Genomic DNA, 21200 nt, shown 5'->3' with positions numbered 1-21200 from the left:
ATATACCGCACCACACATGTGTGAACCCAGGCTCCAGGTAAAAGAAAAAAAAACTGTTTGCAGCTCCCCCTTATACATCCAGAGCGGTAAAAGAACAAACAGAGGGCGCACAGGATTAGTGCATTACCATAAAAAATGTTTCATAAGAAATAAAGTAGGTGTTTTACTCACAAACAACTATAAAGTCAAGGCACATCATAAAAAACATCTGGGTCAACACCGCGCTGAGTAACAGTCCGCAATAGGGAGTGTAGACATCCAATAGGCTGACGCATTTCGAGGACTTGCCTCTTCCTCAGAGCCACATCCAGAGCGGTGCCAGAGAGCAGTGGCTCTGTTTGCTCTCTCTCATCGCATTGGCCATGGAGGCAGTTGGCTCCTACTGCTGTCAATCACAGCCTGTGAGTAAAGAGTGGACAGCGGGACCCAGAGATTGGCTTGGGAATCAAGTCAGCACAAGTGCCCCCATAGCAGGCAGCTTGCTATGGGGACACTGCAGGGAGAGGAACCATGCGTGCCAGCAGGGGACTGAAGAAGAGGAGGATGGGGGCTGCTCTGTGGAAAATCATTGCACAGAGGTGGTAAGTATACATGTTTTTTTAAAAAAAAAAAAAAAAAAAAGTTTGCAATCACTTTAATGACTCCAATGCATCTTACTAAAACATCCTGTTTTTAACAGAGATTTCCCACTATTGGGCAGGGGCACAGCTGCATTAATTACTAAACAATTAGGAGTTCAGCTTGCTTTGCATTCGTGGCATTGGGTTTTTTTTTTTTTTTCTTTTTGTGGGTTTTTCTTTTTTCTTCATTTTTCTGCAATAGTTTTAGAAAGGAATCTCACAGTATACATGAGAAATGCCCCCAAACACTAAAAACCCTGGTTAAAAATCGTGTGTTGGAACGTAGCCGTGTGACTAAACGTAAACACTTGCAGTCGTTGACTAGCTGCCTGATGATGCTTGTTTTCCTGTGGTCTTGGTGTCACTGGCCTGCCGCTGGCTTGTAGCGGTGCTCATCTGCCAGCATAGCTGTGTCACTCTCCCAGGCTACATGGCTGGGAGCTTGAGGCACCGTTACTTGGAGATTCCCTCGGTAGGGCCCCTGCTCTTTCTTCGCACACAAGCTTAGTATGCCAGGGAGAGGTGCTAGCAGAGGCTGTGTACTCTGCTTTATTTACGGAAACAGCAGGGTTGAGATTGATTGCGTTGTAGGAAGGTCTGTGGCTAAGAGGAGAAAGGAGGGGTGCAGGAGGGGGGGAGTGGACGACAAACAAGCAGGAGGGGGTCACAGCACATGCTCAGTGCTTTTTAGTCTGAGGGGGGAAGTTTGCAGCGCTGTGCGTGGAGGCTGAGGTCATAGCACAAGCTCAGTGAAAGCTCTCTGAGGTCTCTGACTGCATGTGCCACCATTTTGAGTAGTTAGAGTAAGGAAAAGCGATAGAGTTTAGAGCAGGAACTGCAGGCTGCGAGGGGTTCAGGCAGAGCCAGCTGCGCCTGTGCTAGTGATGGATGACCTGTTCAGCCCCTGCAGGTAGGAACCTGACACCTCTGGCCTCCCGCACTGCTGCTTCTGCCAGCTTGTGAAATGTTTACCATGGACTGTTTTCGGCCCTTGTTCTATTAATATTGCATGTCACTGCAAAGCCTGTAAGCCTTGCTTGCTGCAGCCGTTCTGCATGCTTACCTGTGAGCGGCACGGCATGGTGTCAGGTACGTTCTGTACTGTGTTCTGCTCTTGTATTTTTTTTTTCTCTCCTCCCTGGCTCCGTCTGTTCCTGCAGTGCTGTGTTAACTATTTGTAATGTGAGTGGCTCTGACTTTCAATGCATTTCCATCTGTTTCGTCTCCAAAGGGTTAAATGCACGGCTTTTTGCCATTGCCTGAATCTCCGCACTGACAGAAGATGCTGCAGGCTGCACGGTCAGCGATACGGCGCTTCGGTTTAATGTTTTGGGCCTGCACTGACTGTTTAGATAATGTTTTCGGGTAGGTTGGAGGTGGCCAGTCATTGGCTGCTTGCAGCTGTGGGTGGAACTTTTGTCTTGATTGAAAAGTCTACGTCCCCAGGGCTAATGATGTGAATTACTGTGATAATGTGCTGGAAGTCGGAAAGCAAATAATCCCCCTGAATCTGCCGTATCCCGCTGCTTATTCGCAGCTGAATGCCCTTATTACTCAGTTTATTGCTGTATTTATTATACTTATTTTTTTACTGTTTTTTTTGTATTTTTCCTTTATTAAATAAAATTTTGTTTGATTTCCAAGTTTGATAAAAAAAATTTATTCGCTTTTTTAGAACATATTTTTATTTATTTATTTTTTAACCTGTATTTTTAATGACATTTGTGAGAAAATTCCTTATCTATATCTTTAAGTGGTACATATATTATATATAATGTTGTACAGTAAAGCTGACTGACAACTGGTGCGGGTAATGGCACATAATTGATTGTAAACATTTCGGCAGACTTGACATTTTTTTTTTTTTTTTAGTTTTGTGTCACCTGCCACCATGTTATAATGTTTGTGTTATTAATGGGGAGATGCCCCAATTCATGCTGAATGTTGGGGTGAATGGGAGGTCATGTGCAGTTTTGATTGTTGGCTGTATGTAGCAGATAATTGCGATGATGTGATTTGAGAAAAATGTGATGTGGTTTGCCTTTATGAAAGGAGATCGAGCCAACGGATCAATTTTTTCTTTTATAGTGAGTCACTTCTTATAACTCACCTGTACCTTTATTTTCCATTACTATGTTCTCTGTATATGTATCCTATATTACCTGATGACCTGGGAGGTTTGGGCCTTATCTGTATAGTGTCACAGCTTCCCATAGCAATCGGCAAGTTTCCAGCTGTCATTTTGCATGCGTTTTATGAAAGGAATCACAGTTGCTTTGGGCAACTCAGACACGTCTGCTCCATTTAATAACTACTGCATCTGGGTTTTGGCAGATTTTGAACGCACATCTTCTCCTGTTATAGTATGCTGTTATTTATTTCATTGAGTGCTTCATTTTCATGCCATGTCCACCCACGTTTGAGCAAGAAGTTAATTTATGAATGTAGCAATGCTGAATTGGAGTCCTGGAAATCACATGATATTTTGGACTGTAAGCCTTTCCCAGATTCCGGTCAAGCCAAAAACTCTAGGCAGGGGAGAAATATCTCACTGAAATGTAGGGAAATAGATAAATCTCTGGAAATCTTTAGTGCTTATAAGTATCAGAACACGATGAAATACATTAATGTTTATCCTGTCTCTTTATATATCTACTGAGTTATCCAGCCATAATCAGTGGGAAACTTCTGCTAAAGTATTTAAATCATAACTGTTTAAAGCTTAGATCTCCAAATGTTCTAAACAAAAGGCCACTTTACTGTCCTTATACTTTAGCAAAGGATGAGGTGAAGGGGGTGCGTAGCAGTGCCCCATCATTGGTATCAGTGGGAGGCACACTACCACATCGTTGGCATTGGTGGGAGGAATAGTGCCCCATTATTGGTGTCAGTGGGAGCTACCGTGCACCTTCATTGGTGTCAGTGGGAAAAATAGTGCCCTGAGGGACGGATTTAGGTAAGGAAATGGCTGTAACTGGCTCCCAGGCCTTAGTTTAGAGACCACTTGTCGAAAATTTTATTCTAAGAAAATTTTGTTAAAAAAATTACAAAAGTGCTTTAAGCAAATATTTTATACTGAATAAGGGGGCCAATGGAAGTTATTGTATGTTGCAAAGGATGCTTGGATATGGTGACTAACCACTGGGGGGTACTTATTAAACAGCATTTGTAATGGGGCACATACTTTTAAATCATTTGAAAGCATTATTATAATACAGGATTTATATAGCACCAATAGTTTGCACGGCACTTTACAACATGAGGGCAGACAGTACAGTTACAATACAATTCAATACAGTAGGAATCAAAGGGCCGTACTTATTAGAGCCTACAATCTAAGAGGGAGAGTCAAGTGTTACCAAAGGTAATAACTGTGGGGATGAGCTAATGGAGAAGATAAAAGTACAGTTGTTAGGTTGACAGGCTTCTCTGAAGAGAAGGGTTTTCAGGGATCGTCTAAAAGTGGACAGAGTAGGAGTTGGACAGATTGAGGTAGGGAGTTCCTGGAGACCTGGAGGTGTCAAGGGAGTTAGAGTGCAGAAGGTCTTGGGAGGAATGAACAGAATGGTTAGGTTGGTATTTTGAGACTAGGTTAGTGATGTAAAATTGTGGATGGCTTTGTAAGTTGTGGATGACTTTGTAAGTTATTAGTATTTTGAACTAAAAAAATTTGTTGGGTAAGCAGTAGCCAGTGGAAGGATTGGCAGAGAGGGGTAGCAGACACTGGGTGGTTGGTAAGGTGGATAAGTCTGGGAGCCGTATTCATGATGGACTAAAGAGGGGATAGCCTGTGTAAAGGTAAACCAATGAGGAGGGAGATGACCAGGGAGTGAATTACAAGCATTGTGGTGTCATTGGTTAGGAAGGGGCATACTTTGGAGATGTTGAGGAGGCAAGCTTTGGACAGTGATTGGATGTGGGCCTAAAAGGATAGTTCAGAGTCCAGGATTACATCTTGCACCTTGGCATGCGGGGACAGGTTGATAGTTGTGTCATCGATCTTGACAGAGAAGTCGGGGGAAGAGGCATATGGGGGAGAAAATATTATGAGCTCTGTTTTGTCTAGATTGAGTTTGAGGAAGTGGTGTGACATCCAGACTAATATGTCTGTTAGTAAATAAGTAATGCATGTAGAGATCGATGGAGTGAGCTGTGTGGTAGAGAAATAGGTTTGGGTATCATCAGTGTAGAAATGGTATTGGAAGCCATTAGAGGCTATGAACTGGCTCAGGGGCGAAGTGTAGATCGAGAATAGGAGAGGTCCAAGACTAGAACCTTGGGGAACTCCGACAGAGAAAAGGTGAGAAGAGGAAGCAAAATTGTAAGTGACACTAAAAGAGAAATGGGGAAGGTAGGAAGATAACCAGTAAAAAGTACAGTCATGGTCCTTTGTACCAAAGGAGTGGAGTTTAAGAGGGGACGGTCCACTGTGTCAAAGGCAGCAGAGAGATCCAGGAGTAGGAGTACAGAAAAGTGTCCATTTCTGTTGAGTGTTGAAGGCGAAATCCAGACTGAAGGGGATCAAGAAGGTTGTTCCAGTGAGATTCTCGGTTGTAGACCAGACATTCAAGGAGTTTGGAGGAAAAGGGGAGCAAAGCGATGGGACGTAGGTTAAGATTTGTGGGGTCCAGTGAGGGCTTTTTAACTATGGGGGTGACTGGTGCATGTTTTATAGAGTTGCAGAAGATGCTAGAAGAGAGGGAGAGATTAAAGATGCGAGTTAGAAAGTGTATGATGGAGCCAGAGAGTGTAATGAGGAAATATAAATGGTGTACAAACAAAATACAAAAATATAGCCTCACTCATTTAAAAAAAAAAAAGCCGTAACCCATAGAAAACCAATCAACATTTTTCTTTGATTTTAATACCTTATTGTATAAACCTTGTGTGTCACTGCCTGATAGTGGACTTCAATTTTCTGCTTATTTCTCTTATGAGGACGTTTCTACAGAAAGAAAGTAATAGAAGTAGATACATGTATGCTGTGTAACATTGTAGACTTGTCTATGTCTGTGTACTGCTTTTTATGTATTCATTTAAAAATAACTGGTATAACAAAAAGCTGAATACAGAATCTTTAATTCAACCTCCAGGTTGCCAGTTTGCAGTCAAGCAGGATCCTTAGTGTTTCTTACTAGGGAAGGGGGTGATTGTTAGGAAAACTTTGATACCTAAACAGGGGCCGCTGGTGTGGGTGTATGAAGGAAGAGCTATGAGGGTGTAACTGGTAAGAATTGGTGAGTAGCAGCTAGAATGGACTATGCTACCTCTCATGGACTCGTGTGAATGTGTACCTTCTGCATTGCTTATAGCATCGCCCTGTCACCAGTGGTTGTACTGTATACTCCAGTGGTATATTCTGCCCTTGTATTTGTACCTTGTAGGTAGCACACTTTTGGCTATGTAGGTTCAGATCAGGGTAACGAGGGAAGGAGTGGGTGGCTGGGGTAGCTGTTCACTCTGTATTATAAGGGTCTTCACAACCACCACCACCTCCTCCTGCCATTTCACTTCCCCAGCTTCTCTCTGTCCAGCGCGTGTTTACCTCAGTGAGCACAGCGTTTCCATAGCAACCAGCATTTTTTCAAAGGGAAGATCTTGTCATTTTATGTAATTCGCCGCAGCTGAAGAGGGCCGAAATATTAAGTTGTTGCCATGGAAACGGCTTTGATAGATCAGTTTCTTTTGTGTCTTTCTGGTATTTTTCCCTATAGAAATGATGGAGTCCGGGAGCCTAGAATTAACACCTTCCTTGCAGAGAATAAACCTTTCTGCCGCCCCGGATCACGGCACCACACATGGCGCCAGTTTGTCTTTGAAGCAGTTACATGTGACAGGAGGCATTAAAGCCGCCACATCAACTGTAGATAGCACTTCAGCCTCAGAGGTGGGATGCACGATGTTATCTCCTGCAGAGACATGTAGTCTCCTTGTGTGACGGCTACTGTTATCTAGCTGTACAGTGGTAACAGCATGGGACCACCTAGTAATGTATGTGGACTAGAAAATAAGGATAATTCTATAGTATTACAGTTGTGCAGTACACACTGATAAATGCTGGAATGAAACTGAATTCAAAGTTTCTAATTCCTAAATGCTACTTTGGCAGCTCCACCAATATTCACGTCCTCCATTTTTATACTTTACCTCTGTATAGGATGTAAAGCTATGGATGTAGTGTGGCCATTGTAGTCATCTGTTTGATGCCTCTGCACAGCTACCTGTGATAGAATGGTGTAGCATTACCTTTACCTGGATAAAGCCAATATCATTTTTCTGTTCTGGGAAAGGATGAAATTTCTTGAGGTAAGATGGTTGTCCCCCTCCATATATAGCTTTCAGCTAGCTTTGATGATGCTCACCACTGCTTCTCAACAGGTACGCAGTTCAAATGTCTGTCTTGTTTAAACACCTACACATTATACACATGTGATACAGATGAAACCTATCAGATATTACCTTCAATATGTCAGTTCATTAAAGGGGAACCACAGTCTTTTAATGTTTTTAGATATACAAATCAATAAGATGAACTTAGTGTACACAGCGTTAATGTCTTAAAAATGTTCCTTAGTAAAGTTTGTAGTTACCCACTTATCTTGCCACTACTCAGTATACTCTCATACTATGTGCACAGAGTCTGCAGTAATGATTGATAGCCAAATATCCTGATGGTACTATGGTATTATGTGATCCTGATTTGGCTAGGTTGGGAGCAGTTTTTTTTTTTTTTGTTTACACGTGTGAAGTAGGAGATTTATTTTAATTTGTATGAGTCTAGGTTCACACCTAAGCACTTTGCGGTGCATTTTTGCATTTGACAGAAACGCAGTACAGTCCACTTCTCATGATTTCCTATGGGGCACGTTCACATCTCGGTGTTTTCACCCGGTGCTTTTTTTGGAAAGGGTCAGGAAATTTTTTTAAACGCAAAACTTTTTGGTTCAATGGACTTCAATGGATACACTGCAGAAATGAATGTAGTGCGTTTTGCGTATTAATCTGCCCAGCAGCAAGTTGGGAAAGAGAGAAAAAAACCCGCAAAACTCATAAAAAATGCGTCAAAACCGCATGTGCAAAAAGCACTGCAGAAACAAATCAAATGCAAATTGTAAAGGTGTGAACCTAGCCTTAGGTATATCTAAAACCATTTTTTCGGGGGGATAGAGTAGGGGAGAATTAAAACTTCTGTCAGCTAATTTCTGGCCATCTGTGCACTATCGGGGGGATGTTCAATTTATATTCCTCTCCTGTCAACAAAACGGAAGTGAGGGAAATCCCCTCCTAGACTACTTTCCTCATTGAACAATTACCTCTTCACTCCTAGTCTGATCACAACTTAAAATTTAGGATTTTCCCATTTTCTTCCCAATGACATTGGTCAGCAGGATAAATGGGGTGAATCTTCCTAACAGATTCACCAGGAGTGAATAGGTATGGCAAATTGCAACATCATCAGAAGCATGGGATAGTCTTGCTTGCTGTGTTTGATGTGTTGACCTGTATAACTGAATGATTACAAATTAGGTATTCTAGACAGTCCAAACATTACTTATCAACTTAGAAGCACCTTAAAATGTAACTTTACAGGTGACAACTTGATGAAAAATAATGTTCTTCAGCAAGAAACATACATTCCAAATTAATAATTATGCTACCAAAATTAGTGTGTGCTGTAAACGGTCTCCAGCATTGTCCCGGTTTCTCCTTGCTGGAGGCTGCCATTTTGCTGAAGCCCAGAGCTCATGAGCAGCAGTAAATCTTAGGCTGTCAGCAGATTGGCCTGTTCATTTTAGGCACAGTGCCGAAAAATAGCAACTGAGCATGTACAGAGTAAGGCAAGACCGTTTGTTACTGGATTTGAAACAGTATAATGACTTATGTTTAATATTTTACAAAGCTACAATTACAAAATGGGCCAGCATGAAATGATCTAGCAGGACTTAATTTTCTAAGATACAGTATCAAAGGTTATGACCGCATATACAGTTTCCGGGAAAAAATTCATCTGATACATAAGCATGGTCAACTGACCGAAAGAGACAAATTGACATCGAGCAGAATTGTGACAGAATAAGAAAGCGTCTGCAAAAAAGACTGAAGAGCTCAATCTCAGTCACCTAGAAAATGAGATTGAGCTCTGCAGTCAGTTTTGCAGCAGTTTTCTTATTTCGGGTTACAATCCTGCACAATGTCATTTTGTCTCTTTTGGTCAGTTGACAATATCGACTGATATTATACCTATCAGACAACGGTTTTCCCGGAAACTGTATGGTATCTCTAGTTACACAAACCCTAATATGTTATTTACATTGGTGCATAGTTAGGAATGGCACTTCAAAACACCTTACCAATGCACCAGTGTACTACAGTACTTTTGTGGTGTACTGTGTTGTTCAAAATAGTTCATTAGGCAGCCTGATCCAGCATCCCATGCATATCGTGCCACATTTCTTCTTGTAGGTGAGCCATACTCCAAGTGACTTCTTTAGACTGCCATGATTACGGCTACCCATAGTAACAAATGGGACCTTGGTGCATGTGCAGACTGTTGAGGAGCTGTGTAGGAGCCTCAATCGCTGGTTTGTAACTGAAGTCAAATGTAACACCAGGCTGCCTGCTCTGTGTGTGTGGGGAGGGTGTATTTAAGGATAACTTTACTAAATGCGAATTTTCCCTTTAAACCTTTAGCTCTTATACACACATACTGCTGTAATGGAGAACAACATCATGGTGTTAGAAAGCTCATGAAGAATATGCCATAAATGTTGGCTGTTGGGGAGCCTTTCCTGATTCTGTGCACATTGCAAGCCTTGTGAAGACAGTTTATTTAATTCTCTCTTGGAGGGAATAGCTTCCATTGGATACTTCCAGTAGTCTCCTCCTTTTTCTACTGTGTTTTGATTGGATATTTTTCAGAAGATCATGGTTAATTGCGTTTTTTAGCCCACATTAGGAACTGCCAGATACTGAGAAACATTGCAGTGTGCATTATTTGAAAATATGAGGTCCACTCTGGTATCTGTCACAATTGGAATTCCTGCCGCTAAACTGTTGTATTGATTCCTGCTCTATTGCCAGATCAATATGTTGAGATCCTTGTCTAATGACACTAATTTGTCTGTTACAGGAGGCTGAATAGCACCCAAGGGGAAATTCGTGTGGGCCCAAGTCACCAGGTACATTTATTTTCACCTTTACCTTGAAACTCAAAGACAGAAATGTATCTTGTAAGAGAACTTGTCACTGGCTCCAACAGAGCATATTCTTAAATCTTAAGTGTGAAACTCAGCACACCATATAGAAAATGTCACCTTGAAAAAGCATAGGCAGTATGAGAAATGATCAAGTAGTTAGGAAGAGGTAATATTTGTTTTCAGGCATCTTCGTATGGTATATAACTTCTCATGAATATACACAGTGCTCAGCATAATTGAGTACACCCCTTTTGAAAAGTAAAATTTTAACCACTTGCCCTCAAGAGGATTTACCCCCCTTCCTGACCAGGCAATTTTTTGCGTTACGGCACTGCGTTATTTTAACTGACAATTGCGCGGTTATGCACCACTGCACCCAAATTAAATTTACATCCTTTTTTTCCCCCAACAAAATAGTTTTAATTTGGTGGTATTTGATGATATGTGCATTTTTTTTTGTTTTTTTTTCTTGTGCTATGAAAAAAAACTCCCAAAATTTTGAGGAAATAAAAATATTTTTGTCTTTTTGCTATTAAACCTGTCCAATAAACAAATTAAATCAAGTTTCATCATAAATTTAGGCCAGAATGTATTCTGCTACATGTCTTACAAAAGAGTGTATGTGAACACACTGCAAAACATATTCCCATGGGCAACATGCTTAAAAGGCTAAAAATCAAACCTATGTGGCTTACAGCCAAAGTTAAAAAACTATAGATAATAAGAAAAGAGCTTTTATTAAGTATAAAAATGAAGGAACGCTATCATCGTTTAAGAATTTCAAAGAATAGAACAGAATATGCAAAAAAATAAAGGCCGCAAAAATTTAAAACGAACGACAGTGCAAAAGATAGCAGGACCAACCCCCAAAAATTCTTCAAATATATTAATAGTAAAAAGGTCCGGTCCGAGCATGTAGGCCCTTTACAAAATAATCTAGAGTGGGTGACTGGGGACAAAGAGTAGGCAAATTTATTAAATACCTTCTTCAGCTCTGTGTATACAAAGGAGCATGGGGGAGCTCTTGTCCATAATAGACATGGTATTGACACAGATCCAGACGATCCACATTGGCTCACAATTGACAGAACAAAGGTGAATAAAGCACCTGGACCGGATGGCATACACCCACGGGTCCTTAAAGAATTGAGCTCTGTAATTTCAAAGCCATTGTTTCTATTTTTTAGGGTCTCTTTAATGACTGGCATAGTACCACTGGATTGGCGTAAGACCAATGTGGTGCCAATATTTAAAAAGGGGTCAAACGCTTTACCAAGTAATTATAAAACTGTTAGTTTAACTTCTATAGTTGGGAAGATACTGGAGAGTTTAATAAAAGACCACATAGATGAGTTCTTGCTGGAAAAAAATATTTTAAGCAACAGACTACATGGATTCATGAAAGACAGAAGTTGTCAAACAAATCTGATTTCTTTTTATGAGAAGGTGAGCAAAACCTTGGACACTGGGGTGGCGGTGGACGTTGTCACGGATCCACGATCGCCGCCACCAACAGGCGGCAGTCGCACGACCCCGACTAACAGTAATACGTCACGCCCACGGCGTCAGACCCCAGACCTTCTCACCAAACTCGTGACCATAGGACCGGCCGATCTAAAACCGCGGTGTGACACGCGTAACAAGGCCACACTCAGCTGCACCCAGCTCAGCGATTGCCCAGCTAATGGACTACAATCGGTGCCTGCAGCCTAAATGCACTTGTTACTGGGTCGGATTAATTACGCAACTAACCCTCTACTGCCACCACCACTTTTGTCGGAGACTGGGAAACTCCCATTATCAAATATACACTATAATGATTGAAATATTGATCTATATAGCACGGCCCGCGGACCTGCTATACAGAGATATACCAAACAGTAGCGTCTCTTCAAAGGCAGGGATTCGTGAATTGCAAGTAAGCGCTTAGAAACAGTTTAACACTTTCAGAAAGAAAGATTTATTACTAAAAGGGTCAAAACAGGTGCGATAAAATATTTACAAAGGTGTCACAAAAAAATATATATATATATATGTATATAAAGACACCGCAAAGAGATAATTAGGAAGAAGATTACAGGGTTAAGTTACTTGCCCATATGCCTGGGTTTGCAGATCCAAGTTGTAGAACAGGGTGATTTCTTGATCTCCTTTTGTTACGATGTTGCTGGGAGATCTGTGTGTGTCAAGCTCTAACTCACTTGTCTCTTCTTAAAAGTCCCTCTCAAAGGGGGGGGGGCTCTGACTACACGTTTTGGGAGTGGTCAGTGGGAAACTGTATTAACTACAGCTTCATAATACATGACATGAAACATACGGTTGACCTGAGGAATGTGCAATTACTCTGGTGAGTTTGTTAATGTGTGGGCTTACACCGGTTTGGGTCAATGCTTCCCAGTTCTCTGAAAAATGCTGCCTTATCAGACGTAGGTGAGAAAGGTGACAGTTTCCCCGGACTGCTGGCCCCACCAGGAATGTTTCTCCTGGGCTGACCCCCACCATCTGTCAGGAGATAACGTTGGTCTCTCAGGACGATATAGGGTCTGGGATTAAAAATCCCATCTCAGTCTTTGCAGATGACACCAAGCTGTGCAGTGGAATAACGTCCTTACAGGATGTCTTCAAATTACAAGCCAACCTCAATGCACTGTTTAATTGGAAAACTGTGGCAAATGAGGTTTAATGTTGATAAATGTAAGGTTATGGGGGCTAAGAATATGCATGCATCACACATACTAGGGGGGTACAACTGGGGGAATCAATGGTGGAGAAGGATCTGGGAGTTCTGGTAGATCACATGCTTAATAATGGCATGCAATGCCAAGCTGCGGTTTCTAAAGTGAGCAAAATCCTCTCATATTATAGAGGTATAGACTCCAGAGAGAGAGAGATATCATTTTAGCCCGGTACAAATCATTAGTAAGACCTTATCTGGGATATGCAGTTCAGTTTTGGGCACCAATTCACAAAAAGTACATTGGGAACTGGAGAAAGTACAGAGAAGGGCAACCAAACTGATACGAGGCATGGGGGAACTGAATTTATTCTCTCTTGAGAAGAGGAGATTAAGGGGGGATATGATCTCCATGTATAAATGCATCAGTGGTTCATATAGTGAACTTGGTGTAGAGCTATTCACCCTGAGGTCATCAAAGAGGACAAGGGGGCACTCTACATCTGGAGGAAAAGAAATTTAATCTCCAAACACGGAAAGGTTTCTTCACAGTGAGAGCTGTGGAATAGACTCCCTCAAGAGTTGTTTCTGGCCAGCTCAGTGGATTGCTTTAAAAAAGGCCAGGATTCTTTCTTAGATGCACAGAACATAACTGGATACTAACATTTATAGGTAAAGTTGATCCAGGGAATATCCTATTGCCTCTCGGGTGATCAGGAAGAAATTTTTTTTTACTGCAGGAGCAAATTGGATCATGTTTTGCTGATTTTTTTGCCTTCCTCTGGATCAACTGTGGGTATAGGATTATAACTTTTTTTTTTTTTTAATGGTTGAACTGGATGGACTTTTGTCTTTTTTTCAGCCAGACAAACTATGTAACTATGTCTTTGCTAAAATAAAATCCCAATACGTGTAAATTAATTGGTTTATTTGAAAGTTAGTGAAAGTTATAGCGTTTACAAATGGTGGTATATATACTGGGATTTTTTTATTTTTACTGGCGGTGGTCAGTGACTTATAGTGGTACTGTGGTGGGCATTTTGACACTGGGGGGTACTGACTTGGTGTCAGTGACACCCTCACAGTGATCAGTGCTTAAAAAAAAAAAAAATAATGCACCGACACTGTACTCATGGCACTGAGCAGGAAGGGGTTAACAGGGCCAATCAAAGGGTTAACTGTGTGCTGCAGTGTGCACGAGTTTACAGGGAGGAGAACTGTTTTGTTTACAAACAGTTCTCCTCGTCGGAGATGCTTGGCAATCACCGGCCGGGACCCATTGATTGACGGACACGAATGGTGGCGCGGGTAGGGCACGCGCCTCCTACCCGGAGATGCAAAATCATGTGTATATATACATGATTTTGCGCACCTGTGCCGCCCTGTAGCAGTATTTCTACTATAGGGCAGTTGGGAAGCGGTTAATATCTCAATGAACACAAATTTTAACAAAACTGAGTGGTTATAGAACATTTTGTTTAGCTCATTATATGATTTTAATAATACATAGATTACAAAATCTTCAGTCTTACTCAAATTAGTTAATGGAAAAATGAATACACCCCACTAAAAAAAAACTACATCTAGCATTTTGTATGACGTCCATGATTTGTAAGGACAGCACCAAGTCTTCTAGGCATGGAATGAACAAGTTGGCGACATATTGTAGCATCTATCTTTTTCCATTCTTCAAGAACAACCTCTTTTAGAGCCTGGATGCTAGATGGAGAGTGATTCCCAACTTGTCTCTTCAGAATTCCCCATAGTTCAATTGGGTTCAGATCAGGAGACATACATGGCCACTGAATCACTTTCACCCTGTTCTTCTTCAGAAATGCAACAGTGGCATTAGATGTGTGTTTTGGATCATTGTAATGTTGGAAAAGTGCATGACGACCAAGGGAACGGAGTGATGGTAGCATCTTCTCTTTCATTATAGAGCAGTACATCTGTGAATTCATGATACCATTAATGAAATGCAGCTCCCCAACACTGGCAGCACTCATGCAGCCCCACAGAAGGACACTGCCACCACCATGTTTCACTGTAGGCACCATGCATTTTTCTTTGTACACCTCACCTTTACGACGCCATACAGTTTTGAAGCCATCAGTTCCAAAAACATTTACAGTTGCAAGAAAAGGTATGTGAACACCTTGGGATTACGTGGAGTTTTGCATGAATTGGGCATAAAATGTGCTCTGAACGTCATCTAAGTCACAACAATAGAAGAACACAGTCTGCTGAACATAATACTCCACAAACATTAGATGTTGCCATGGTTTAATTGCACATAACATGTAAACATTCACAGTGCAGGGAGGAAAAAGTATGTGAGGTCCAAGCTTAATGACTTCTCCCAGAGCTAATTGGAGCCAGGAGTGAGCCAACCTTGACTCCAATCAGTGTGATGATATTGGATGTGTTGCTGACAGCTGTCCTGCCCTTACAAAACACACACCTGTTTTGGGTTTACTGGTTTCAAGAAGCACTGTCTGATGTGAACCATGCCTCGCAGAAAAGAGCTCTCAGAAGACCTACGATCAAGAATTGTTGACTTGCATGAAGCTGGAAAGGGTTACAAAAGTATCTCCAAAAGCCTTGATGTTCATGTGTCCACGGTAAGACAGACTGTCTACAAATGGAGAAAGTAGCACTGTTGCTACTCTCCCTAGGTGTGGTCATCCTGTAAAAATGACTGCAAGAGCACAGCGCAGAATTCTGGATGAGGTGAAGAAGAAGAATCCCAGAGTGTCAGTTAAAGACCTACAGAAATCTCTGGCACATGCTAACATTTTTGTTGACACATCTACAATAAGGAAGGCAAGGACATAGCCGTTAGTTTCTTGTTTTTTTCCCCATCCAGTCCGTGGGCTAAAGGAAAAAAAAAAAATAACCAATTACTCCACCCACACAGGCTAGATGGATAGAGAAATCCCGAGCCTGCTGAGACATTGTATTCTCCAACTGCTAACAGTGATTGATAAAAGTTTTGTATTGTGTCCGTTTGACAGAGATCAGTCTAACAATTGACTTCCATCGAAAAGACAGGGCCACACAGATTGAAATTGAACCGACTGCTGCTGAAACGGCTAAATTGCGCTCCATCTGTGCCAGCTTAAGATACAAATACATGTCTATTTTTATATAGTTCTGAACTTTTAAAGTTTGCAGTAGATGTTGAAGTACTTTATTGCTGATGCTTAAAATTCATGTTCGCAGAGATCATCATTATCAGTCCAGCCGCAAACATTATTTTATAGATGTCCTGGACTATTAGGCTGCAGAAGTTGCCCTGCTAATTGTGGGCGTAAAACTACTGCCAAAGGCTCTGATCCTCTGACTCATAATTGGCAGCTTCCAGATAAATATTGCCTTTTTAAGTATGATTTGTATTGCATCCATAAGAAGTAATTACAGAGGCTGGAAACCATTCTCCGTGAAGTACTCTCCATTCTTACCGCTAATATCGCTGCAGATGACTGAAGCTACTAATTAGGTCTCCTGACACAGAGTAATATCTGTTTAACGACAGAATTTACTCCCCCGAGCTGTGTGGCTTTTTGCATATTTTACTTGGTTAAGCCTAGCCTGTTCACACTTATAGCTTAGTTTAGTCCTGCCACAGTAAACTGTTTGACTGAGAACTTCTGTTGACACCTGTCTTACTGGTCCATTAAAGCAACAGTTTGGTTAATGCTTTAAAGTGGTTCTAAAGCCTAAACATTTTTTACCTTTAATTATTATTATTATACAGGATTTATATAGCACCAACAGTTTACACAGCGCTTTCACCTTAATGCATTACCTGCAGCATCAACCTCCCCGTCCCCCCCTTTTTACTTTCCTGAGTCACTAGATCCAGTGATGTACCTCCTGTTTGTAGCAGCTCTCTCCTCTCTCTCTGCACTCACAGGCTTTGTTGAGGCAGCAGGAGCCATTGGCTCCCGCTGGTGTCAGTCAAATCCTGTGACAAGGGGGCAGGGCTGAGCCCCATTGTCTGTGTATGTAAACGCAGGCAGCATGGCTCAGGATCAAACCCACACAAGTGCCCCCATAGCGAGTGGCTTGCTAAAGGGGGCACTCACAGAAGAGGTGGAGCCAGGAGGACTGATAAGGGAGGCGAGAAGAGGAGGTCCATTGCACAGAGCAGCCAGGTATAACATGTTTGTTATTAACCGCTTCCCGATTGCCCTATAGCAGATATACTTATATAAACGTGATTTTGCATTTCTGGGTAGGGGGCACGCGCCCAACCCGCGCCGCCAGCTGCGGCTGTCAATCACCGGGTCTTGGCCAATGATTACTCGCCGGCGCCCGCTGATTGCCGAGCATCTCCGATGGGGAGGAGAACTGTATGTAAACAATACAGTTCTCCTCCCTGTCAGCTCATACACACTGCTTTGGATGGCTGTGCCCAGCCATCCAAAGCAGTGTTATTACAGTGAAACACACACACACAGAGCTTACAGTGAAACAGCACACAGTTAACCCTTTGCCCCACATGTTAACCCCTTCCTGCCCAGTGCCCTTAGTACAGTGTCAGTGCCTTTTTTTTTTTTTAGCACTGATCACTGTGTTGATGTCAGTGACACCAAGTCAGTTCCCCCCGGTGTTAATGCCTGCTGCAGTCCACTATAAGTTGCTGATCGCCGCCATTACTAGTAAAAATTAAAAATTCCAGTATCTATATTGCCATTTGTAAACGCTATAACTTTCACCTAAGCCAATTAATTTACACGTATTGGGACTTTTTTTTTTTTAGCCAAGACGTAGCAGGATATATTTTGGTGTAAATTTATGACAATTTGATTTTTTTTTTTAATTTTTACTGGACATGTTTAATAGCAAAGAATCAAAAATATAGGGGTTTTTTTTCTCAAAATTGTCAGTCATTTTTTTTATAACACAAAAAATAAAAATCGCACAGGCAATCAAATACCACCGAAAGAAAGCTCAATTCGTGGGGAAAAAAGTAAATGCAGTGTAGCATGATCACGCAATTGTCAGTTAAAATAATGCAGCGCCTTAACGCAAAAAATGGCCTGGTCAGGATGGGGGCTAAATCCTCTGGAGGGCAAGTGGTTAAAAAAGGCTTTACATTCACTTTAAGGGATCATTCACACTGCCTGGAGACTTGCATTCTTCCATGCTAGATAAATTCAGGTCACCATTTAGGCATAGAAAACAGTGGTTTTCTGTGTGCCATGTTTAACCCCAAAAATATGGTGTGCATTTAAACTGAGCTTAATAGACATGGTGTGAACAAGCCCTGATGGGAACTGCTTTGGAACAGTTCCTGAGGCTAATTCAAGTATAACCTTTTTATAAATGCAAAAATTTCCTGCTTGCCTTCTTTTTTTGTAGTGCAATACGCATTTCATATTGAATTTCTGTTCTTATTGAAAGCAAGCTTTTTATTAATGGGAGCAGCAGTGCTGTCTACAGGATGCCATCTACAGGAAGTGGAATCTGTTCCCATCGCACAGTTTTTGTGAAATTTAAACTTGGAAACGCAAAGTGAATTTTAAATGACTCCCCTAAATGAGTGGCTGGGGCATGAACTGTGTCTCCCAGCTGTTTTGGAAGGAAGACGTCAGTTGGATCTTTTCACAAATAAACCTAAGATTTCTCAAGTCTGCATTTACATACTCTTGAAGGAAGAAGGGACAGAATAGGAAGACATACCAGGTGCCCGTGCTGTAGGGGTATTCTAAGAAAATGCAAGAGGCTGTTTACAGGATTTGTCTGCAAAGTCATAAGATCTTTGCCCAATCCAGGCACAACCAATTGAATTGGGCAGCAATCATCCTATATTTTTGAGTTCAGAGCTCACAGTGAAACTAAACCCAGCAATTCAACTGTTTCCCACAACGGCTATGGTTCAAGGCCTGCCATGAATGACACCTTGTCACAGCTGCTTGTACTCTCCACTTAACTGCCAAGTCATTATTTGCATTTGTGACCCCATTGGAAATCTTTCCAGAGTGAACGTGGACAATGATAAAAAAAAAACAAAACCGGTTGTGTCTAAAATTGGAAAAAATAAGGCACATTATACTTGCACAGTGGTTATTCCTAAAATTTGTCCTGTACCTTGCTTGTTCTTTATGTATAACTCAACAATTTTTTTTTTCTGCAAACACTGCATGATGGCTTCTGAGCTTATTTTTTCCAGTCCTGGGCTTATAAACATTTTGGTCAAACTGCTAGAACTGTCCATAATGAAAAACAAAATAATAAAAGGATACGTTCACCTTTGGGAACATGCTATACATTCCACCTGTTATGTAACATATTCCAGCTCTTGCAGCTCTCCCCCGTTCCCCTCCCTGTGACAGCAGGCCGGTGATCTTCTCCCTGCACCCGCTGTCACTATTTGAAAAAAGCACTCCACCCACATGGCCAATGTCATTCATTCATTCACAGACTTTAAGTATGACAGCCTTTGCTGCTGAGGGCTTGTCCTCATAGACTGCGAGCACACTGGATAGCATCCTTATAGGTGATTGATTCTTTCTGGACTGAAGTAACTGCTTGACCATATTGGAGGTACGGGCAGACAGCTACACTGACATTGTGCAGGAGCCTGGTATTGCACCCATGATCAGCTGATTGCGGGTGCAATGCTTTCCAGACTCCTACAAAAAAAAATGCACTTTTTTTTTTCAACTGCAAAAAAAATGCATTTATTTTTAATTTTTTTGTAAAGGTGGATTTATTCTTAACCACCTCCCGTCCGGCCGTTGTATATAAACGGCCGGACGTTGGCACTGCAGGGTCGGGTGGCCATCTATAAACGGCCTCCCCGCACCCTGCTTGTGCGCGCTCCCTGGGAGCGCGCAGCACCGCGATCCGGTGCCCGCTGTGTCCTCCGGACACAGTGAAACACCGATCGTCGGACGGGACCTCTGTACGAGGTCCCGATCATGTGATCACTGATTGGCCAATCAGTGATCACATGCAAAGTAGTAAGCAAGATGTCACTTCTGACATTGCTTACTACGTGTGAAATCTGTGAATGATCACAGAGGTCACATGGTACAAGGCTATTCACAAAAGCCTTGTACCATGTGACAAGCTGTGACCAATCACAGCTCACTCAGTACTTCTCAATGAGTGCAAGAATGCACACAGAGAGAAAGAGAAATGATTGCTTTTACATCCTATATGGGTGTAAAAGCAATCAGTGTAAAAAAAAAAATCTTCATCACCCCCCACAAGTAGTACAGTGTCACCATGGTGACACTGTACTGCTAGGGTGACAGTATGTAAACAAAAAAAAGATATATATATATATAAAAATGTTTAAAAATTATAATTTTTGCTTATAAACTAATTTGGATTTTTTTTTTTTTTTTTTTTTTTTACTAAAAAGATAATGGAATAAATTTTGGCTAAGATTTATGATGAAATATTATTTATTTGCAAAATTTTATTTAAAAAACTTTTTTCAAAATTTTTGGACATTTCATTTACATAGCAAAAAAATACAAATCCCAGTGGTGAATAAATACCACCAAAATAAAGCTTTATCTGTCTCAAAAAAATGGTAAAAAATTCATTTAGGTACAGTGTTGCATGACCGCGCAATTGTCATTCAAAGTGTGATAGCGCTAAAAGCTGAAAATTGCCCTGGTCAGGAAGGGAGTAAAAGTGTCCAGTCTGGAAGTGGTTAAACTGCTTCCTGTCCACCCTATAGCGGAAGTACTGCTACAGGGCGGCACTGGTGCGCTAAATCACGTATATATACGTGATTTTGCATTTCCGGGTGGGAGAGCTTGCTCGCCCTACCCGTGCCGCCATTCGGTGCCACGGGTGTCAATTACCATGTCGTGGCCGGTTATTGCCGAGCATCTCCAACGGTGGGGGGTTTGAGAAGAACTGTTTGTAAACAAAACAGTTCTCTCCCAGTCGGCTCCTACACATTGCTTTGCATGGCTGTGAAGCACAAACACAGAACATCATGTAAAATGGCACACAGTTAACCCTTTGATCGGCCCACATGTTAACCCCTTCCTGCCCATTGCCATTAGTACAGTGTCAGTGCTTTTTTATTAGCACTGATCACGGTATTGGTGTTACTGGGGATGCCAGTGACACCAAGTCCATTCCCTCCAGTGTCAGAATGCCCGCCGCAGTCCCACTATAAGTTGCTGATCGCCGCCATTACTAGTAATTTTAAAAAAAATCCCAGTATCTATACCACCATTTGTAATCTCTATAAATTTCACGTAAACCAATTAATTTACACGTATTGGGATTTTCTTCCACAAAGATATGTAGCAGAATACATTTTGGCCTAAATTTCTGAAAATTTTATTTAAAAATTTTTTTTATTGAACATGTTTAATAGCAAAAAGTAAAAAAAAATGTTTTTTGTCTCAAAATTGTCGGTAATTTTTTTTTTACAGTGCAAAAAATAAAAAACGCACAGGTGATCAAATACCACTGAAAGAAAGATCTTTTCGTGGATAAAAAAAGGACATAAATTTAATTTGGGTGCAGCATTGCATGACCCTGCAATTGTCAGTTAAAATAACGCAGTGCCGTGATGCAAAAAATGGCCTGGTCAGGAAGGGGGGTAAATCCTCAGGAGGGCAGGTGGTTAACAAAGGTAAAAATGAGAACCAGATTTCTTGTCGGTAGCTCATCTTTGTTACAAAATCCAAGTATTAAATTAATGTGTTGGTACTAGTATTGGGCAAA

General features: G+C 41.4%; 1 protein-coding gene and 1 long non-coding RNA gene across 8 annotated transcripts in view; one reads left to right on the top strand and one right to left on the bottom strand.

Moving 5' to 3' along the window:
* The window catches only part of LOC149469945 (uncharacterized), a 29677-nt gene extending 27723 nt beyond the window's left edge, over positions 1-1954 (bottom strand). Inside the window, exon 1 of the long non-coding RNA XR_016311470.1 lies at positions 1684-1954. This is a non-coding gene — a long non-coding RNA (uncharacterized LOC149469945). The remainder of the gene's footprint in view (positions 1-1683) is intronic.
* RERE (arginine-glutamic acid dipeptide repeats) overlaps positions 1-21200 on the top strand; it is a 311259-nt gene that overhangs the window by 216997 nt on the left and 73062 nt on the right. For 5 of the 7 annotated variants that reach the window (XM_089668427.1, XM_089668426.1, XM_089668425.1 and 2 more), the window contains one exon: positions 9751-9799. In XM_089668427.1, coding sequence (XP_089524553.1) covers positions 9751-9799 — 49 coding nt within the window. Of the gene's footprint in view, positions 1-1333; positions 1531-1581; positions 1710-9750; positions 9800-21200 lie in introns of those variants that run through there. The other 2 variants (XM_089668428.1, XM_089668429.1) reach the window with 2 other exon arrangements.

This window comes from Staurois parvus, unplaced genomic scaffold (assembly GCF_062004578.1).
Source record: "Staurois parvus isolate SC_StPar_1 unplaced genomic scaffold, SC_StPar_1.0 ptg000057l, whole genome shotgun sequence".
NCBI lineage: Eukaryota > Metazoa > Chordata > Amphibia > Anura > Ranidae > Staurois > Staurois parvus.
The sequence above is the reverse complement of the archived record's forward strand: the minus strand, read 5'-3'. Positions and strand labels throughout refer to the sequence as shown.